Genomic DNA, 21,098 nt, shown 5'->3' on the forward strand with positions numbered 1-21,098 from the left:
GTGAGCCCGGGAGTGGGAGAAGATATAATATATATATTGACATAGAGGACTTATTTCTAGAATCCACACAGATTACAAATCAATAAGGAAAGAGCTGTCTATACAATAGAAGCATAGGCAAAAAGACTTGAATAGAGACTTTACAAGGGAATATCTAAATAAGCACCAGAAAAGTAGTGCAACATTAGCATGTTAATGCAGGTTAAAAACAATAATGAGACACTTCCAAAAAAAAAAAATGGTGACATCAAAACAAAACTGAGACTGTCAAGTGTTGCAAAGACAGAAGTCAAGGAGAGCTCTCATTTCCTGCTGTAGTGTATGTACATTGGTAGAATCATTATTTTTTACTTTTATTTTATTTTTTTTAAATTTAATTTCAGATAATTAACATATAAAGTATTATTGGTTTTAGAGTTAGAGGTCAGTGATTTGTCAGTCTTATATAATACCCCGTGCTCATTACATTATATGCCCTCCTTGCCCTCTTTAATGACTATCACGCAGTTACCTCATCCCCTCATGTCTCTCCCCTCCAGCAATGCTCAGTTTGTTTCCTATGATTAAGAGGTTCTTACGGTTTGTCTCCCTCTCTGATTTCATCTTGTCTTATTTTTTCCTCTCTTCCTCTATTATCCTCTGCTTTTTGTTTCTTAAATTCCACATATGAGTAAGATCACATGATAACTCTCTTTCTCTGACCGACTTATTTCACTAAGCATAACACTCAATAGTTCCATTCACATTGTCACAAATAGCAAGATTTCATTTCTTTTAATGGCTGACTAGTATTTCAATGTATATAAATATATCACCTCTTCTGTATCCACTCATCGTTGATGTTATTCCATGGTTTGGCTCTTGTGAACCTTGCTGCCATGAACATTGGGATGCAGGTGCCCCTTTGGATCACTACATTGGTATCTTTGGGGTAAATACCCAGTAGTGCAATTGCTGGGTCATAGGGTAGCTCTATTTTCAACTTCTTGAGGAACCTGCATACTGTCTTCCAGAGTGGCTGCACCAGCTTACATTCCCACCAACAGTGCAAGAGGGTTCTCCTTTCTCCACATCCTCATCAGCATTTGTTGTTTCTTGTCTTGTTCATTTAACCATTCTGATGTGAGGTGGTATCTCACTGTGGTTTTGATTTGATTCTCCGTGATGCCAAATGATGTGCAGCATTTTTTTGTATGTCTGTCGGCCATTTGTATGTCTTCCTTGGAGAAATGTCTGTTCGTGTCTTTTGCCAATTTCTTGATTGGATTCTTTGTTTTTTGAGTGTTGAGTTTGGGAAGTTCTTTACAGGTTTTGGATACTAGCCCTTTATCTGACGTGTCATTTGCAAATATCTTCTCCCACTCTTTTGGTTGTCTTTTGGTTTTGTTGACCATTTCCTTCGCTGTGCAGAAGCTTTTTATCTTGATGAAGTCTCAGTAGTTCATTTTTGCCTTTGTTTCCCTTGCCTTTGGAGACGTGTCTAGCAAGAAGTTGCTGTAGCAGAGGTCACAGAGGTTGCTGCCTGTGTTCTCCTCTAGGATTTGATGGATTCCTGTCTCACCTTTAGGTCTTTCATCCATGTTGAGTCTAATTTTTGTGTATGGTGTGAGAAAATGGTCCAGTCTCATTCCTCCGCATGTGGCTGTCCAATTTTCCCAACACCATTTACTGAAGAGACTGTCCTTTTTCCAGTAGATATTCTTTCCAATGTAAATCTTATTAAGATTAGTTGATTATAGAGTTGAGGGTCCATTTCTGGGTTCTCTATTCTGTTCCATTGATCTCTGTGTCTGTTTTTTGTGCCAGTACCACACTGTCTTGATGATCACAGCTTTGTAATAGAGTCTGAAGTCTGGAATTGTGATGTCATCAGTTCTAGTTTTTCTTTTTCAACATTCCTTTGATTATTAAGGGTCTTTTCTGGTTCCATACAAATTTTAGGATTATTTGTTCCATCTGTGAAAAAAAGTTGATGGTAGTTTGATAGGGATTGCATTGAATGCATAGATTGCTCTAGGAAGCATAGACATTTTAATAATATTTGTTCTTCCAACTCATGAGCATGGAATGGTTTTCCATTTCTTTGTGTCTTCCTCAATTTCTTTCATGAGTCTTCTATAGTTTTCTGAGTACAGAGCCTTTGCCTCTTTGGTTAGGTTTATCCTGAGGTATCTTATGGTTTGGGGTGTAATTATAAATAAGATTGATCCCTTAATTTCTTTCTTCTGTCTCATTGTTTGTGTATAGAAATGCAACTGATTTCTGTGCATGGATTTTATATCCTGTATGTTGCTGAATTGCTGTATGAGTTCTAGCAGTTTTGGGGTTGAGTTTCTTGGGTTTTCCACATAGAGTATCATGTCATCTGCAACGAGTTAGAGTGTGACTTCTTTGCTGATTTGGATGCCTTTTATTTCTTTTTGGGTACAACCACTTTTGAAAACTGTCTGACAGTACCTATTAAAGCAAACTATGTCCATTCCTACCCCACGACCTGTCAAGTCCACTCCCAGGCACATACTGACAAAAGATTCTGTCTCTGAACAAACTCTAGGCAAGCTCTTCTGAGCCTTCCTCTTGGCTAAGCCTCAATGTTAGTCTATAAAAACAATAGACTCCCAACATAAATTATTTAGCCCACCCACTTCTTCCTACATGGAAGGAAGTAGGAAGAAAAAGTACCTGCTCGAGAAAACTCAAAGCAGACAAAGGGATTTAGTGTTTGTCCTAGTCCACACCTGCTGATAGGTCCCTGACTACCCTTTCCTAGAGCAGTTTTTAAAATGTGCTTAAGATGAGAGTCCTTCCTCTATCCCTTTGAAATGCATATGTATTTCTTCCACTGGAGAATCTCTTTCTCAAGGACCTGAAAGCCATTCCTTTAAAAAGTAATCAGCCCGAAGGATAGACCTCTGTCTCCAAGTCTTTATGGGAAGATCCAGTCCTAACTTCAATAGTTGCCAACTAACATGCACAACTGGCCTAATCAGCATTTATACTGACCAAGCCTTTGTAATTTTTCACTTCCTCAACTCTACTGAGCCTCTCTTTCACTCCTCCCTATTCCATCAATCTCCCTGTCAAACACTCAGCCACCTCTGTAAAAATCAAAGGTGAGTTCAGTTCGTGTTGGACTCTCTCTTCTGTTGCAATACTATATTATTAATTAAAATCCGTCCTTAACACTTTTCATAGCATCTGGCTTTATCTTTGACAATAGCCAACAGCAACAATAGGTATAAGAATGCTCAAAGCAGCACCATTCACAATAAAAGCAATGGAAAACACCTAAGTGCCCAGCATCAGAAGGCACAAGTAAATTGTGGCATATTCACACGAGGGAATAAAATGTAGCAATACAAAGAATGAACCACTGCTGCACATAACTATAGGGATCCCCCCAACCCCAATAATCTTTAACAGAAGAAGCCAGGCACAATACAGACTTGTATTTTCTTTTGTCGTGGAAGCAATGAACTCAGATTCGGCACCAGCAAGACCCATTTATTATCTCACAATGCATAAGCCAGAAGTGCAGGCAGGCATGACTCAACTGGGTCCTCTGTTCAGGGTCTCACGAAGCTGCAGTTGAGGTGTCTGCCATTCCAGAGTCTCAGTTGCAGCCCAGAGTTCCCTTCCAGCTCATTCAGGTTGTTTGTAGAGTTCTGCTTCTGGTGGTGGTAAGAGATGGGGCCCATTTTCTCACTGGCTGTACACTGGAGGTCCATCTGGGGCCTCCTGCCCGTCGGGCCTCTCAGAGTAGGACAGTGTACTTCTTCCAGGCCAGCAGGATCATATCTTTCTCACCCTGCGAGTTTCAGGAAGGGCCCCATCCTTATTAAGGGCTCCTCCGATTAGGTTAGGCCTACCCAGGATAATCTCCCTTTTGATTAACTCAAAGTCAATTGGTTTAGAGCTTAATTACATTTGCGAAATCCGGTAACCTAATCATGGGAGTGAGATACATCATGTTCACATTCCCACCATAATCAGGAGGACGAGATTCTACAGGGCAGAAAGCATGGGGCCCTCTGAGAATTCGGCCTGCCACAATATTGAATGATTCAATGTTTAGAAAGTCAAAAAACTGTAGAGGTAATCCAAGATGATAGAAGTCAGATGGTAAGCACTTTTGTTGGGTGTCACAAATATGTGGGAATAAGTAAGATGGAAGCTTGTGAGTACTGCTAATTTTTTTTTATAGTTTGATCTCAGAGGTATTTTTTTAAAAGCTTTATTTACTTATTCAGGAGACACACACACACACACACACACACAGGCAGAGACACAGGCAGAGGGAGAAGCAGGCAGCTGGAGAAGCAGGCTCCATGCAGGAAGCCCGACATGGGACTCCATCCCAGGTCTCCAGGATCACACCCTAGGCTGAAGGTGGTGCTAAACCGCTGAGCTACCCGGGCTGCCCTTGATCTCAGAGGTATTTATACAAATATACACATTGTAAAAATTCAGCAGTTGTGTACTTAATATTTGTGTATTATACTGTCTATATCTTACACTGCAATAAAGATTTTATGCAAAAATAAAAAAGAGGTTCTCAAGGTGCCTTGTTTAATTATATACTGGAATAATTTGCATTAAAATTGTTTGTATAAAATCGGCACTGGTAAGTGCTTGAAATCAGTTTATGCCCCTAAGAAATTTAAAGACCCAGAGAAATTTATATGTACTATTAATTTACCCAGAAAGTTCTATTGTGAAAATAAGAAAAATTAAATTTCAGCAAATTTATTCAAGTGATCATAAGTTCAAGGTATTTCCATTCAAATATGTTTTGAAAGTTTCTCATTTTCAATTAGAATACTGTTTTCTCTCTCTGTTGCATAGGAGCATACCTACAAGTTAAATGTAGAGAGAGCAATTTCAGTGTGTGTGTGTGTGTGTGTGTGTGTGTGTGTTTCTGTGTGTATTTGTGATTGGTGGATAGGCTGCTCAGGGACAGGAAATAAAAGGAAACTAATGGGCCTAATCTAATAGGGTAGGTAAAATCTTTCCATTCTTAGGATACTGACCTAAGAACACCTGAGAGAAACACAAAGTTCTGTGAAATGGGCCCAGACACAATTTCCAGAGCTGGTCTTAACCTAGTTCCATTCTCTACCTTTTCATTGTGTTCCAAGCCAAGGAAGTCATACTATTTCCTACTAGATATAAATGTAACGGTTCTCCATGATAAATATATCAGGAACACACATTTCTCCCACTTAATGTAATTAGCATGTACAAAAATCACATATATGTGATATAAATGAACTAAAGGCCAATCTTACAAATGAATTTGATATAAAAGTCTTAAATAAAATATTAGCAAATGGGGGGGGGGCTTGGTGGCTCAGTTGGTTCGGCATCCTATTCTTGGTTTTGGCTCAGATCGTGATCTTGGGGTCCTGGGATCAAGCCCTCCATTGGCTCTGTGCTCAGCGCAGAGTCTGCTTGTCCCTATCCCTTCCCCTCTGCTTCTTCCCTTCCCAAGCACTTTCTCTCTCTCTCTCTCTCAAATAAATAAATAAAGTCTTAAAAAACATATTAGCAAACAGAACAGTAAAGCATATTAAAATAATAAGACATCATGTCCAAATGGTATTCATTTCAGCCATATAAGGATGGTTCAATATCAGTGAATTTATTATGTAATTCATGGTATTATTCAATCATATGAGAAAAAATCATACAATCATCTCAAAGACTACTGAAGTGACATTTGATAAAATTCAACATCCATTCATGATTTAAAATACTTTCAATAAAATAGGATTTGATGGCAATTTCCTTAGAGGATTTAAATTTATCTTGGTCAACCCAGAAGCCAGTATTATGCTTAAATGGGAAAACATTCTCTTTAATGAGATGCATTCTCATTAAGGCTAGGCATTTCATATGGAAACCATTCTTACTACTTTTATTTAATATTGTTCTGGAAATTCTAGAAACCAAACAAACTGAGGTAACAAAATAAATTAGAGGTATACATCTTTTAAACAGGAGGTAAAATTATCATTATTTATAGACATTATGATTGCATATTTGGGGAGGGCCCTGGAGAAGACATTGGAAAGCTTTTACAAACAAGGAGAATCCAGCAAAATGGATGAGTACAAAAATACTATACAGAAATCAATAAATTTCAGTACACAAACAACAGTAGGAAGATGGAGCAAAAGATTTTATTTACAATAGCAATAAAAACTAATACATTGCAATAAACTTAATAAATACACAAGACCTGTAAGATGTAAAGTTTAAAACATTCTGGCAGGGGGAGGTGCACAAAAAAGACAGCAAATGGGAAGGCAATTCATATCACAGGGTCGTAGATTCTTGCTAAGTTAGTTTGTAAACTGAATCCCGTAAACGCAGTCATAGGATTTTTTTGGTACATAGACAAGCGAATGCTAAATTCATATAGAATACCAAAAAAGCAAAAAGAGCCAGGGAGTTTTTTAAAAAGAGGAGCAATCACGGAATGCCCTTCCTACCTGATGGTACATACATACATTTAGAAAGGTATATAAATATATAGAGTAAAATAATTAAAACAGTGTAATACTGATATATAACAGACAACTCAACAGAATATTATGGGTGGTATGGAAATCAGTCCAAGTGCAGGAATTTGATACATGACAAAGATGTCATCTCATAAGAGTGGAGAAGATGCATTAGTCATTAAATTATTTTAGAATAACCAAGGAGACAGCTTAAAACAAAAACAAAAATGGGACTGGATCCATACTTCACATTTTACTTTGGATAGTTTCTTGATACAAATATTTCAACGTAAAAAAGTTTAAAACAAACAAATAAGACTAAGAGAAACTATAAGAAATGCTTCTATATACTTGGAAGAAGCTCTTTCTGAACTATGATAGAGTTCCTAAGCCTAAGGAGCCATAAAATGAAAAATTGCTTATAATTACTAAATACAAATAAAAATTTTATAGGACAAAACCCATCATAAGCAAAGTTAAACACAAGCCAGAGCTGGAAAAATATATTTGTCATTCCTATCACAGAAACGAGCTAAATTTCCCTTTTAATAGAGTCCCTTCATATCATTAAGAAAAATACCAACATTTCCACAGAAAACAGGATGAAAGAAAAAAGTAATGGCTGACAGAAAAGGAAATATGGATGACTTAACATATGAAAAAATACTCAAGCACCTGTCAGATTGGTAAAGATTAACAACAACAAAAGGTGGGTAACACAATGGTTAGTGCAAGTGTGGAAACACTGTCTTCATATTTGGCTGAACCAGCACCACTTTGACAGAGGATGATTTGTCAGGATCTATCAAAATTTCTGATTCACAGATCTTTGTTCCAGCATTTCCACTTCTAGTACGTCCACACATGCCAAATGGCCTAAGTTCTCGGTTCGTTATTGTAACATTGTTTGCAATAGCAAAAGATCTGAAATGAGCTTTCCATCATAGGGGACTGGCTACCCAAATCCACATCCACACAACAGAATACTGTGCAGCTATAAAACATAAAGCTCTTTATGTGCTAATATGCAATGATGTCCAAAAAAAATGAAAAGTATAATAAGAAGTGTGTAGAATTTGCTAGCAAACTACCTTAATGAAAAGAGAGAGAGAGAGAGGGAGAGAGAGAGAGAGAAATGATATAATACGTACATTTGCTCTTATATGTATGACTTCTGTCTGCGAGAATGCCTAAGAAGCTGATGATCACATCTGTCATCAGCGATATGACCTGGATGGCTCAGGGACAGGGAAGGGACATAAGACTATTTATTTTGTGCATTCTGTACCCTTTTATCTTAAACCACATGAATGTATTGTCTATCAAAGAATGCACAACAGATTAAAGTTTACAATGTGGTTTAAAGGGTGTACTTAAACTCTGAGCATGTCTGTGCTTATCCTGAGCTTGACTGAAAAAAAAGTCTCTTGTTAAACCTATGTAGCTTTCTGATGAAGGCACCAAAGAAGGAAAAGAATTTTTTACTTGAAAACTAATGGTCTAAAGTAAAAGGTAAAGAAGAAAAAAGCTAAGAAAATAAATAAAAATAAAGTTGCTCAAGAACAGAGATAGGAGGGGCAGCTGGGTGGCTCAGTGGGGTAAATGTCTGACTTTGGCTCAGGTCATGATCTCAGGATTCTGGGATCCAGCCTCCACATTGCATCATTGGGCTCCACGCTCAGCGGGGAATCTGCTTGAGATTGTCTTCCTCTGCCCCTCCCCCTGCACGTGCACACTGTCTCAAATAAATAAATACAATATTTACCAAAAAAATAAGGATAGGAGAACCACAGTTTGTTTAAAGCCATAAAATGAGTATCAACAGCAAAATAAATCATGTGAGTCTTTAACTAAACTGTCTCTAAGGATATATATTAAAACTTTGGCAAAGAGGAGAGAGGGCAGAGAATAGACATTACTATTTTTTTAAAAGGTATTTCTGTGTTGTTGAATTATTCCAATTCTTTGTTATATTAATTAATCCAATAATACTAAAAAATTACAATCAGATTTAAATATAAAAAAGCCTAAGTTTCCAGTGGTAACCAAATATATAAGTGTGTTTAAACAGTAAATAAAACACAAGCTTAAAAGAGGAATCATTTTTTGACTAGTAAAATAGCAATATTTAACAATAAATATGGTGCTAACAGGTGACAGTATGGTGAAAAAGATATTTCATACATTAGTGGTGGAATATAAACTGGTACCTTTCTCTACACTTAACTCAAATTTATAACATGCAGCTGTAAGAAATAACACAGAAAACTCCCATGTATCCTTTATCTGTATATTGTTAAGAAACAATTTGTTAGTGCAAATTAAGAATCTTAAAAATATTCACATCTTTAATCCAGTAAGCTCATTTCTTAGAACCTATCTTTAAAAAAATAATTCAAAGGAAAGAAATACCTATATGCATAAAAATGTTCATTCAATATCATATATAAAATATATTCATATGCATAATTTATATACACATATGTATCTATACATCAATACAACAGTTGTTTTCTAAATAAAAAATATTTACTTAATGAAATAATGTATCCACTAGATATAATAGTCTACTGCCATCAAATTGCATTTATGTAAACTATGCGCTAATTGTCATAATAGCTGTGGTATACTGATTTTAAAAAATACAATTTTGGGGGTAAAGTTTAGTAAAAGTTACCATACACGGATAATGAGTGGGAAAGTGGTGAGATCATGGTTGACTCTTTGTCTTTTTCAAAACTCTCTATAGCATAATCTCGACTTTTTTTTCTTAATTTTTCAAATTCAACTTTTCCTACTTTGGTCAGAATCTAATTTGGGAAGAAGGAGAAAGTGAAAGATGCCTGTTGTGAGTAAGAATGACTAACTGCCCAGCATGAACTGCAGACTTTGGTTAGCAAAGAGCCACTTACTTGCATCTTTGTCTGGAGAAGGAGGAGGGACCCTCTGTCCCAGGCAGGTGCTATGGCGAGGCTGTGCCAGGGCATTGTCCAGGGGCTCCCCTTGCCCCCTGGGGGCGCTGAAGAGGTCCTGGAGGTCCTTTCTTTGTTTGGATTCTTGGAGGGAACTCTCACAAGATTTGTCTTTGAGTTTGAGGGAGGAAAAGAGCGAGATTCTTTTCCTTGGAACCCTAGAAGCATCTGGAAAGGTCTCTTGCAAACTCACTTTCTCAAGGAGCGCGGGCACATCATCTATCTTGTGGCAGGGCGGGGACATGAGTGCAGGAAACACCTTGGACGGCCGGGTGGGCAAGCTGTGGGTGCGGTGGACGGGGTCAGGAGGGCTAGGGTATGAGGGCTGGGCAGCCTTGGCAGGTGAGGAGCCCAGGGAGAAGAAGGCCGAGGCCCTGCTCGCCGAGTCCTTCCCTGGGGACTGCTGGTTGCAGTCTTTATTGGAGCTGGTTTTGCGAAGGCTGAGTGAGCGAGTGCAAGCATGCGGCTGGCTGGGCTGGCTGGCGGGCAAGGCCTTGCTTTCCGGCCTGGCAAAGGCCTTCCTCCCACCTTCCGAGGTGGGGAGGAGGGGCTCCAGGGACCTCCGGATGGCATTCGCTATGAGCCGAAGTGGGGACTTGGGTGGAGCCCGTTCGGCTGGGATCCCCATCTTCTCCTGAGCCTTTCCCAGGGCTGGCGGGGTCTCTCTGGCTGTCTGGGGAGGCAGCAAGGGCCTCATCAGTTTCAGCACGTGGCCTCCTCTACCCTTGTCAGCGCTCTTCTCTGCATTTGGTGCCCTGGCTTCCAGGCTCACACTCTCGGGGGTGGAGTTGTCCCAGTCCAGCAGCTTTGTCTTCTGCTCCGGAGTGAGGACTAACTTCCTCAAGCCCAGCTTCTTCCCCTCTGTCAGCTCTGACCCATCCTCTGCTCCCTCTCTGGGTTCCATGTTCTTTTCTCCTGAGTCCTCTTCAGCCCTGGAAGGTAGCTCTTGGTCTGGCAAGCACCTGTCCTGCCCTCCAGGGGGGTGTGGGTCTTTGTGGAGGCTTCTGGTGTCCCCAAGAGGGGCCTCTGCTTCCGGACACCCATCAGAAGCCATCTCGGCAGGGCTGGGGGGCTGGGGGCTGGTGGGGCCATCTTCACCAGGCCTCACCACGCAGTACTCTGCCTGCCCCAGCACTTGGTTGTGAGGCAGATACAGAGGCATGTCCTTGGGGACCCCTTTGGCTCTGGCGCGCCTCAGGAAGATTGGAGTGGAAAGGCCGGAGTGACCTCTTGAGACCCGTGAGGGCAGGTGGTCAGCCGTCTCCTAGAGAGGATGGGCAAAATGAATGGATATTTAGGAATTCCCAGCATTTATTTATATGGGGAGGCAGATCTCAGCCCATGGCCCCCCTCCCTTCCTCTCTTCAGATCTCCGGTACCCAAAGTCTAAAAGAATTCTGGCTAGGATGATTTCAAAGGGCTGCTCTGCCTTCTAAGTGGATGCCCTGGGACCTGCTGGGATCTGCCTGGAGTCCCTGTATCAGCTCTGAATGAAGGCTTTGCTGGGTGCTGGATTAGGTGGGCAGGAAGCCAGAATGGAAGGCGAAGGCATGGACAAGCTCCTGGGCCAGCCAGGCACACTGGCCTGGCCCCTGTGAGTGGCCAGATGTGTAGAGGAGGACAGATGCCCCATGGCTTAGCCATGGCCCCTGCTAAGGGGTACATTCCACCCATAGGTATGTTCCTCCAACAACCAAGAGACCAAGGCTTCTTCCTTGGAGATTATTAGGAGAGACAGTTACCCTCCTGGGCTGGAGCTTGGTGGCCAGAAGGATGCCTTTAGGACTTTCCAATGACCCATCTCAACCTGACTCATGCCTTGCACCACTGAGAAAGTAGCCATTTGTAGCATGCAGGAACTTGGCCCTTGGCAAAGGAAGAACACAGGGAAATTCTAGAAGGGCCGTGCCCTGCCAAGAGCTCTGTGCCTGAGGTCATAGGGCAGGAGAAAGAGCACGTAGCTTTTTTTGTTCTTGTGCACCCTACTTCCCAGAGCCTGGACCAAGGTAACAGAGGCTTGGTAAACTCATACTGAAGGGTAAAGTCCAAACCTGAGTGTTTCAGTGATGCCATTTCCTGTTCAAGGGGGATGTGCTTCCAAGAGCCTCGACTGCTACCAAAGGCAGCCTCAGCCTGCGTCTGCTTCCCTCAGCTGTGGGCAACCCGAGGTCCTCTGTCAGGCCCTCAAGGACAGAGCATGCATCCTAGCATGTCTGCATGCCAGAGTCCTGCCCAGAGTCTGTGCCCCACAAAGTCTGCTGACCGACGGCTGTGCCCCAGGCCTGGCTGAGAAGGAACAGCACGGATGAGCTTTCATGAGAGGGACAAGTGAGGAAGGCCTGGGTGGACATTTGAAAGAGCATCTTGTGGCCCTGGCTTTGCACCTGGGTGACCTAAGAAGAGCTAAAGCTCCAGAGTTAAGTGTGGGACTGGGTGGAGCAGGAGCAGATCACCTTCCTCACAGCTGCACAGGGTCCCAAAGTGCATTTACCTGAGGTAGGGAGAAGCCATCCAGAGAGTTCCCCGGGAGAGTGGCTGAAGAAAAAGATGGCGGGGAAGATGAGGGGGAAGACAGTGAGGAAGAAGAAAGAGGGGCCTCTGAAGGTTCCTTTGAAGGTGACAGAGTTCTTTCGTTGTTCACTGGCGTCGAATCTACCAAGGAAAGAACATACTCTCCATTACAGCGCTGTTATCACCTTATATTGTATGAAAAGAGGCGTAAAGGGAAGCTCCAACTCGATAAATAGAGTCAGAGGGAGGATGGGGTTGGAGACTGACTCAGAGGCCCTGGTGCCCAGAGTTTGACTTTAGGAGAAACAGGTGCAGGAGTGGCGGCCTCCCGTGGGGGGACGGAGGTCCTAGGATGAGAGGTCTAAAGAACCACTGCGCTTCCCACTTTGTGAGGATGTTCCCATGAGATGAGACAGGGAGTCTCCAGGGTGTCTCTTGGAAATGAACGAAGTTTCCCCTAAAGCCATTGTGGTTGGGGTCTGGGCTGTGTTAAGTCACTTAGTCAATAAACCACCTGAGGCCTGGACTTCCCCGAGACGCTGGACTGTTAGCTGTGGGCGTGGGCAGGGTAGCCAGTCACCGCCAATGACTCGGGCTCCTCCCTCTCACATGGGCGCCGAGGGGCTCTCAGATGGTTAGTTTGAGATCTTAAAAGAACACTGGCCGGGGAGGTTATAATGAGCATCAAGTCATTGGAAGCATATGGAGCGGGGTTCGTGCCAAGCTCCTGTTGGTCAGGGAGCAAGCGAGATGCAGCGTGTGTGCGCGCAGAGCCCGCGAGGAAGGGCTGTGTGGCTGGGGCCCTGAGAACGGGCCTAGTTCTGAATCTGGGAGCCGGAGTCGATTCGTCTGGTAACCACAGAACCGTGGCAGTTGTAGCCCGTGAGGTCAGGCTCCCTCTCAGGAGTGCACACACGCATGTGCCCGCGCGCCTTCTCAGCAACCTTAAATCTAAAATCTCAAGAGCTTTGCTTCTGCAGTGGCCTTCCCAGCGCGGCCACACTCTGTTTCTGGGCTGTCCACTTGGTGTCTGACCCGTCGGCCCAGCTCGTTCTCCTGCGAGCCCTCCCAGCAAACGAGGCTCTCCCCCAGTCACCTCCCAGGACCAATGTCCCTCTACCCACTCCCGTCAGGCTCCCTGCTGGCGGCCGCTCAGCTGACCCATCCCGATTGCCCTCCAAGGTGTGGCCTTCAGACATTATTACCTCACTTCCTAACTCAATCCAATCCCCTGGCCTCGGTTTCCCCTAAAGCTTTGGGTGAGAGGCGCTCCTCCTCTGGAACCCATACAGGCCAGGCCAAACCCATGCCCCTAAAAAAGAGTTCCTTCAAGGCCCATTTGCATGCACAGGTGGGGGGTCCTCAGGGTTCTGTCCTGCTTTCCTGGTACACACATGCAAGTGTGTCAGAGCACGTATGCCAGTCCCAGGCTCTGAAAACACGGCCACCACACGCACACGTTCAGCAGGTGCCAAAGTGACGCCCTCCAGAATGCTTCTGGGGGAAAAGAGGACTCCGGGGCAGAGATCCGAGGGTGGCAGGGAGGAGCTGCTGGGAGAAGGCCCCGGGCTGCCAGGAGCTGCTGCGGGGGAGGCGGCTGGCCGGCCTGTCACCCAAAGCCCCACTGCAGCCCACAATTAGATGGTTCGAGCCTAAAAAGGCAAATGCTGTGAGTCAGTTGTTGCCTTGCTTCCTGTCCTCGGCTTGCCAAATTCCTGCCAGATTCCTCCTCCCCCTCTTCCTTGCCCCCTCATTCTCTTCCCTCTGCTACCTCCTGAAGCAAGCTCCTCCGCTCCTCTCAGAGTCCCCTCCGCTCAACAGACTCCTTTGTTCTCCCGAGAGCTCTCCAGAACCTTCTGACACAGAGCCAGGGACACCTTGGGAACCACACCTGACAGGAAAGCCTTGGGGTTCACAAGGGCATGACCCAGGGGCTCTCCCTCTCTCCTTTCCCTAATCCCTGCCCCCCGAACCCCCACCCCTGCCGCCGCCACCAGTGAGGCCTCTCTGCACACATGTTCCTCATGCACTGACTTGAGGACAACCCGGGCAAAGCTTGACGGGACGCCTGCCAGTCAAGCTGCCCCAGGAGGGGAAGACCAGAGCTAAGCGACAGGTGACAAGATCTCACCCGCCTGAGGTGGCCGATGTCTTTGGGTTCCCTCAGAGGATGGCAAAGGGGAACCCGGTACCCCACGTCCTTCCCGCCCAGCGGCCTGGCACTTTCCACACGTGAAAACTGGGATGTCTAGCTTTGCTTCATGGGGCGGCTAAAGGAATAAAATGGAATAAAAGGGGTGCCCGGTGGAGAATGCAAAGTCAATGCTGCATGCCAGCTAAACACTAGCTCTAACCCCGCTCTTCCTCCCACGCACACAAGTTGTGGCCCATAAAGACACTGCTGAACTGTTGACCTGTTCCAGAGGGGGCTGCATACGGCTCCCCTGGCCAGGATTTCTCTAACTTGCAGGCCCAGGGATTCCTCATTCATCAACTCAGATCCTCCTCTGCAGGTTCTCTCTTGTCTTCCTTGAGCGCCTGGCATGGTCCAGCCGGGCTGCCGGGCCCTCTGCAGGGGCCTCGGTCCTGGTCCCGGCATGCAAAGGGCCTGATGAGCAGAGCGGCCCAGGTTACAGCCCCCCAGCCTCCTTTGGCTCAGCTGCCTCTTCTCTGGCCTCTGGCGGTGACCTTTCCTCTTGGTTCTAGAGGTCACCGTGGTGACTCTGGTCAGCGGGGGAGGGTGATGAGGGCACTCACGCAGCTCCCCCTGTCTTCCCACCTGGCACGGGGGCCAGAACCGGCCTTGACCGAGCAGAGAAGTAACAGAGGGGATAGTGCCCTGGGTTCTGTCCCCTACAACAGGACCAGTGTTGCCCACCAGGGGTTTCCTCTTGGGCAAAATGAAGATGTCCAAAAAGATGGCTGTGAGGATTTTTGTGACTGGGATTCCAGGGTGCAGCTTCCCAGAATTGGGAGTTTAGGCGATGCTCAAATCTCCCAAAGTCTCAGAGCACCCTCTAGGGGCAGCAGCCTGCACAGGCTGACCCCAGGGGCTCCATTTGTTGCTGCACTTGGTTCATGTGTTCATTTGTTCACTTATTTACTCATTCACTCAGCAAGCAATGACTGGACGCCTCCTCTGGGCCAGGTCCATAGAAGTGACCCCAACTTAAGGCCTTCCCTCAAACCAGCTTTTATATAGACTTGAGGACCAACAGCTGGGATAACCACACTCGCCAAGGTCTTCAGGTCCATCCCGAAACCCTGCTGCCCAGTTAGCAGTCCTCTCTCTCTGTCTCTGCTGCCCCCCTCCAGCATCCTCTAACCTGCTAGGAGCCCCCCACCCATCAGACTCGCTGCTTGCACCCTAGCCTCGGAACTTCTTGAGGGAAGCCCCTTCACTAGTGGCGCTCAGTGAAGTCAGCTGGAAGCCCTGGTGGAATTTGTACCCAAATGGGCTCCCCATCTCGTAGAAGCAGAATTCCTGTGATCTGGGGAGGGGCTGGGGGATGGAGAAATAAAGTGACCCAGGCCTTCAGTAAACATTAATTCCCTTTTCTCATCGCCTTCACTGGCTGGGACTGCAAGATGATTCCAGAGTCGTTGCAGGGTGCCCCAGGTGAAGTGGCCTGCCGGTGTCCATCTGTGGTCCAGCCCCAGAGGCACCCATTACCCCAGCCTCACCCAAGGAAGGGGGAGCCCCAAGTCTGAGGGTTGCTGGGAGAATGACTCATGGGCCAGGAGTCGGTGTTGACTCAGAGGGAAGGAACCAGCTAACTAGCACTCTGTTCCAACTTCAACAATGGCTCTTTTTAGAAACTCTTGTCTAACCCAAGGCTTTCCTGGGTTCACCTCTCCCAGAACAAAGCCCAGAGAGCGCAGGGGCCGGGGGAGGCAGAATGTAGACTTGGAGTCCCTGCCCCTCTCTCAGGGCCCGGGAGGGGACGCCTGCCCTGTAGAATGAGAATGTGGTCCGCCCGGGATGCTGTGCATCTGTGTGCGTGGTTCCTGCGCCCCCTCGTGGGGGCCGGATGCCTTGGCGTCCGCTGTAGGGATGGGTGATGAGTGGGAGTGGGTGCAGCTTCCTTCTTGGCTTTGCCTGTGATTGCAGGAGGTCGTTGGGCTGATGCCCCCAGGCCAACCCCAGTGCACAGAATGAAAACACATAGAGGCTCTGGGTCTCAGTTTCCTCCTCTGTGTGTCTCAAAAAGCTTGGAGCCAGTGATTGCTAAGGCCCCTTCTGGGTGCAACTGTGGTGATTCCAGACTGGGGAGCTGAAGGAGAGAGAAAGGTCCCAAATCCTTGGAAAATGCTTCCTCTTTCCTTGCCCCTCACATCCAGGGGGCCAGGTCAGAGAGGACATGCATGGAATGAGAACAGCTGCCCCTGAGAATTGACCAGAGGACACTGCCCACGCCCCTCCCTGCCCACTCCCAGAGAGCTCGTGACTCACTTGACTGGAATGTTCTCCTCCAGCTCTGGTATTTGCTGGGAATTGGAGACTGGAAGCTACTGGCCCGTTGCAGAGCTGGGGTGGAAAAAAGAAAGGGGCAGGGGAGATGGGGAGGGAGGAAGAGTCTGTTAAACTTACAGAATAAACATGGGGTTTTCTTCTCTGGCAGTTTATAGACTAATAATAATAATTGACCGGGGCAGCCCGGGTGGCTCAGCAGTTTAGCGCCACCTTTGGCCCAGGGCCTGATCCTGGAGACCCCTGATTGAGTCCCACGTCGGGCTCCCTACGTGGAGCCTGCTTCTCCCTCTGCCTGTGTCTGCCTCTCTCTCTGAGTGTGTCATGAAAAAATAAATAAAAGTCTTTAAAAAAAAAATTGGCCAAGCCCCCTCCTTTCCCAGACTGCATCTTCAGGTCCCTACGACGCACACCTCCAGTTTTTCATTCGCTCATTCATTGAATATGTATTGAGACTCTGCTTGGGACAGGTACTGCCATCACGCAGGAAATCCTTCAAATTATGAGCCATCATTCTAACTCATCCATAATTAATGTAATGTGTGTGCACACACACGCATTCGGGCACACCCGTTTGCTCGTTTTTAGCAGAGCAATTCTTCAAAGCAGGTCTGACATCAATGTCCCATATATGTAGTAGATAAACCTGAGCTGCTCTCATTGAAGCCTAGAAGCTGCAGAAAGTTCTACTTCCCCATCCCCCCCCAGAACCTCCCAAACCCTTCAGGAACCAGGATTCTGTGGACTGTGGACTGAACACCCTCCACCCAGTGGGTCTTGAGAATTAGCTGAGCAAGATGAACATCACATGCAAAAGAAGGTGGTCTCTGCCATTTAGGGTGTGAGAGATGCTACTGCACCGCATTCCCACACCGGGCCCTCAGATATGGCCTCAGGCTCCGTGTCCCTGTGGTGGTTCCTTCATACCCAGGATGAAGAATGGGGCACCACACGCACACCTGAATGCACATACAGGTGGGACTAGGGGGCATGGAAGGAAAGAAGGCTCCAGGAGTCACGTGGGTGTGGGAGAATGGGGTAGGGGAGGTCTGAAGCCAAGGCCCAGCCCTCTCTTTCGGTAGGAAGGCCTGGAATCCACACCGTGCCAGTGCTTAGAAGTGGGCATCAGCTCTCATCAGCCAGGCTGTGGGGTGCAGGTGGCAGCCTCTTCTGGGGGCTTCTCTTCCTTGGGACAAGATCATCCAGCTACTTAGATCCTCAACTCTCCTCCTTCCCCTATTGCACCTGGAGACGATGCGAACCTGTTCCAGCTGGAGGGTTCCCTGTCCCAAAGGTCTGCTGTCATCTCAAGTCCATGGGTTTGAGGGGGAGCCTGTGCAGATGGCTGGGGGCACAGCCTCCTCATCTCCCACCCCCCAGCTTAGGCCTGTTCCTCCCTCAGGCACAGGGCAGGGTCTGCAGCAGGGGCAAGCAGGCCTCCAGGGCAGATACCTCCTGCTGACCACCACTATCCTTTCCAACAGCTGCTGGAGAATTTTCCCCACAGACCTAGAAGACTGCTTAAAGCCTTATTGCTCCTCCTCAGCCTTTTCTCTTTGTGGAGTAGAACTTATTAAAAATGGCTAAAATTCATAAGCAATTTTCCATCCCTGGTGTTTATAGGACACACATGCACACATTTTTACCACAATAGGAACAACAGGGTGGGTAGCAATGGTTTGATCCAGTCATTTTGAGCAGCATCAAGCAAGCCTGGCTCCCTTCCTTTCGGCTTATGTTTTATTTATATTTATTTTAAGGGAGCACTTTTGGAGATCTTAGTGCATGACTTGCTACAAAAGGAATAAGGGGTAAGTATTTTACCATATGGTGCTAATGATACCATTTAATTGTTACAAACTAGCAGTATTCTCCAGAGGTCAACTGGACCATCCAGTTGTCAAATTATTGCCAGAAAAAAAAAAAAAAGGAAAAATACCGATTTTTCTAAATCAGAATAATATGGGGCAGTCTACACTCCACACCCCCAGCTCTAACTGGTTTATGCCTTAAAACTCAACACAGTTGATTGACTCATTTAATTATTTAGGTGTGCATTTTATAACACACTTATCCAGACAGGCCCTCTTAGAAGCTCCTTTTCTGTGATTCCCCAAAGTGCGAGATGTGGCCCTCCTGCATGGAAGCAATTAGGGCGCTTCCATGAAATGCAGATACTTGGCTCCACGCTAGACCCACTGAATCTGAATCTCTGCAGGTAGGAACCTGGGCAGCTTCCTTTTAAACAAGATTTTAAAGAACCATTGAACTAGGAGTTTTAGGGGAGAATTACTGAGCCCTTTCTACTGAGCCTCAATAGCACAGAGTTAAATTCTATTTCAGGCCATCATCTTGGGCATGCTCTATGCTAAAGAACTTTGAGGATACAATAGATTCCTAGATGAGCCAAGCAAAGTAGTCCCAGAAGTCCTTCCCTAAATTGTGGTAAAATATTATGTAACATGAACGTGACCATCTTAACCATTTTAAAGAGTCCAGCTCAGGGCAGCCCTGGTGGCTCAGCGGTTTAGCGCCGCCTTCAGTCCAGGGAATGATCCTGGAGACCCAACGTCCCTGCATGGAGCCTGCTTCTCCCTCTGCCCGTGTCTCTGCCTCTCTCTCTGTTTCTCATGAATAAATAAATAAAATCTTAAAAAAAAAAAGAGTCCAGCTCAGTGGTATTAAGTACATTCCTACTGTTGTACAGCCATCACCACCATCCACCTCCAGAACTTCTTTATCCCAAGCTGAAACTCTGTACCCATGAATCAGTAATTCCCCACACTCCTACCACCACCCCCGTCATCACATTCAACTTTCTCTTTCTATAAATTTGACTATTCTTGGTACTGCAGAGACATGGCATCATGTCCTATCTGTTCCTTTGTGTCTGGCTTACTTTACAAAGCATAACGACTTCAAGGCTCATCCATATTGTAGCATGTGTCAGAGTTTTCTTCCTTTTTAACACGGAATAACGTTCCATTATATGGCACAACTTGTTTATCCATTCACCTGTTGATGAGTTTTGGTCATTTCCCCCTTTGGCAATTGTAAACACCACAGGATGAGCATGGGTGAGCCAACCAGAGGTCTTCAAGCAGTATCCTGGCCTTGCCTGGCATTCCCTCGGCTCAGCTCCTAGCCATTTATCCAAGTGAAAGTTGTGTTGAATGAAGCTCCATTAACACGCACAACATGATCTCAACCCTACGTGGTCTGGTCAAGTCACGGACTCACCCTACCCAGCAACATAAGACGATGCTTAGAGGGTACCAGAGCTTTTAACCGTAAACGCAGTCTGTCTAGCAACGATCAAACACGTGACACATGGACATGAAATCAATAAAAGATTGCTTGAAAGTCACACAGTTTATCTACTTCTCTGTCTACTCTGTATTTTATCCTGGTATTAAACTGGAGTGTCAGTGGGACGCCTGGGGGGGGCTCAGCAGTTGAGCGTCTGCCTTCGGCTCAGGGCGTGATCCCCGAGTCCTGGGATCGAGTCCCACGTCAGGCTCCCTGCATGGAGCCTGCTTCTCCCTCTGCCTGGGTCTCTGCTTCTCTTTGTGTGTCTCTCATGAATAAATAAATAAAATCTTAAAAAAAAATAAGCCGGAGTGTCAGAAACCAAAAACTTTGGCCACACTGCCTTGTCGTGTTGACCCAGCCCTATCACCCCAAAGGACTGCACTTGCTGAGTCGCGTTTTATTGCCCTCACTTGCCACCCAGGGATGCTGCACCAGACAGCCTTGCTCAAGATATGAACTCGTGCATCCCTCAGGGCCATCTATTGGACACGAGCTGGACAATTCCTACAGCGTGAAGCACTAGGAAAAGTGACACCAGCTCTGAAACTTGCCCCAAACCAATATGTTGTTTTTCTCATGAACAATGAGGATAATAATTGTGCTTCCTTTTGAATGCCAACTGCCAGAAAACTTGGGATCAAATTTATGATCCCACTAGAGGATCATTGTTTGGGATATCCCGGTCTGCCGCTCTCTGGGGCCTCTACCTCCTAAACTGGTTTTGTTAACCTTGATCTTGAAAATTTAAACTTTTACAGATAAGACACACATAATTTTGTCTTTCTTGTAAATTGCCTAAAATCCCCTGGCAATGGAGGAGGGAAGAGAAATGGAGGGAAGGGATGAAAGGCAGGCAGGCTTCGCATCTATACACGAGGAGGCTGGAGCCGAGGGAGACGGAGGCAGGCTGCCCCCAGCTGGGCACAGTGCAGTGTCCCCTTGGCCGCTTATGCTGAGTATTTCTGGAGGCCACCACAATGGCATTTAGCAAATACATTCTAATGACAATTGTCCTTTTTTAAAAAGGCTCACAGGGAAGGGTAAATCCAGAGTTTCCTGGAGGCGGGCCCCAGCCCTGGTTTTCCAGCGAAGCCTACCCTTGTGAGATTGCTTCTAGATTCAGGTGGAACTTCTGCTCTCGGCCACCAGAGGGATGTGCAGGACAAGCCTAGCACGGGCCATCCCGGGGGCAGCCAAGGCTGCCGGTACTGCAGGTGGCAACTTTCTGTTCGCCTATATCCCACCCCGAGGTCACAAGCTGCTGTTGACCGAATCAAAACATTCAACTGAAGGCCGCCTTTATTAAAAATCAGCTGGGCTGCTAGA

General features: G+C 46.0%; 1 protein-coding gene across 1 annotated transcript in view; it reads right to left on the reverse strand.

The window, feature by feature from the left end:
* The window catches only part of MICAL2 (microtubule associated monooxygenase, calponin and LIM domain containing 2), a 72,369-nt gene that overhangs the window by 45,224 nt on the left and 6,047 nt on the right, over positions 1 to 21,098 (reverse strand). The window contains exons 3-5 of the mRNA XM_026008239.2: positions 16,443 to 16,517; positions 11,970 to 12,130; positions 9,419 to 10,742 (exon numbers count right to left, since the gene is read on the reverse strand). Coding sequence (XP_025864024.2) covers positions 9,419 to 10,742; positions 11,970 to 12,130; positions 16,443 to 16,517 — 1,560 coding nt within the window. The remainder of the gene's footprint in view (positions 1 to 9,418; positions 10,743 to 11,969; positions 12,131 to 16,442; positions 16,518 to 21,098) is intronic.

The sequence above is a fragment of the Vulpes vulpes genome, chromosome 11 (genome assembly GCF_048418805.1).
Source record: "Vulpes vulpes isolate BD-2025 chromosome 11, VulVul3, whole genome shotgun sequence".
NCBI classification, from domain to species: Eukaryota; Metazoa; Chordata; class Mammalia; order Carnivora; family Canidae; genus Vulpes; species Vulpes vulpes.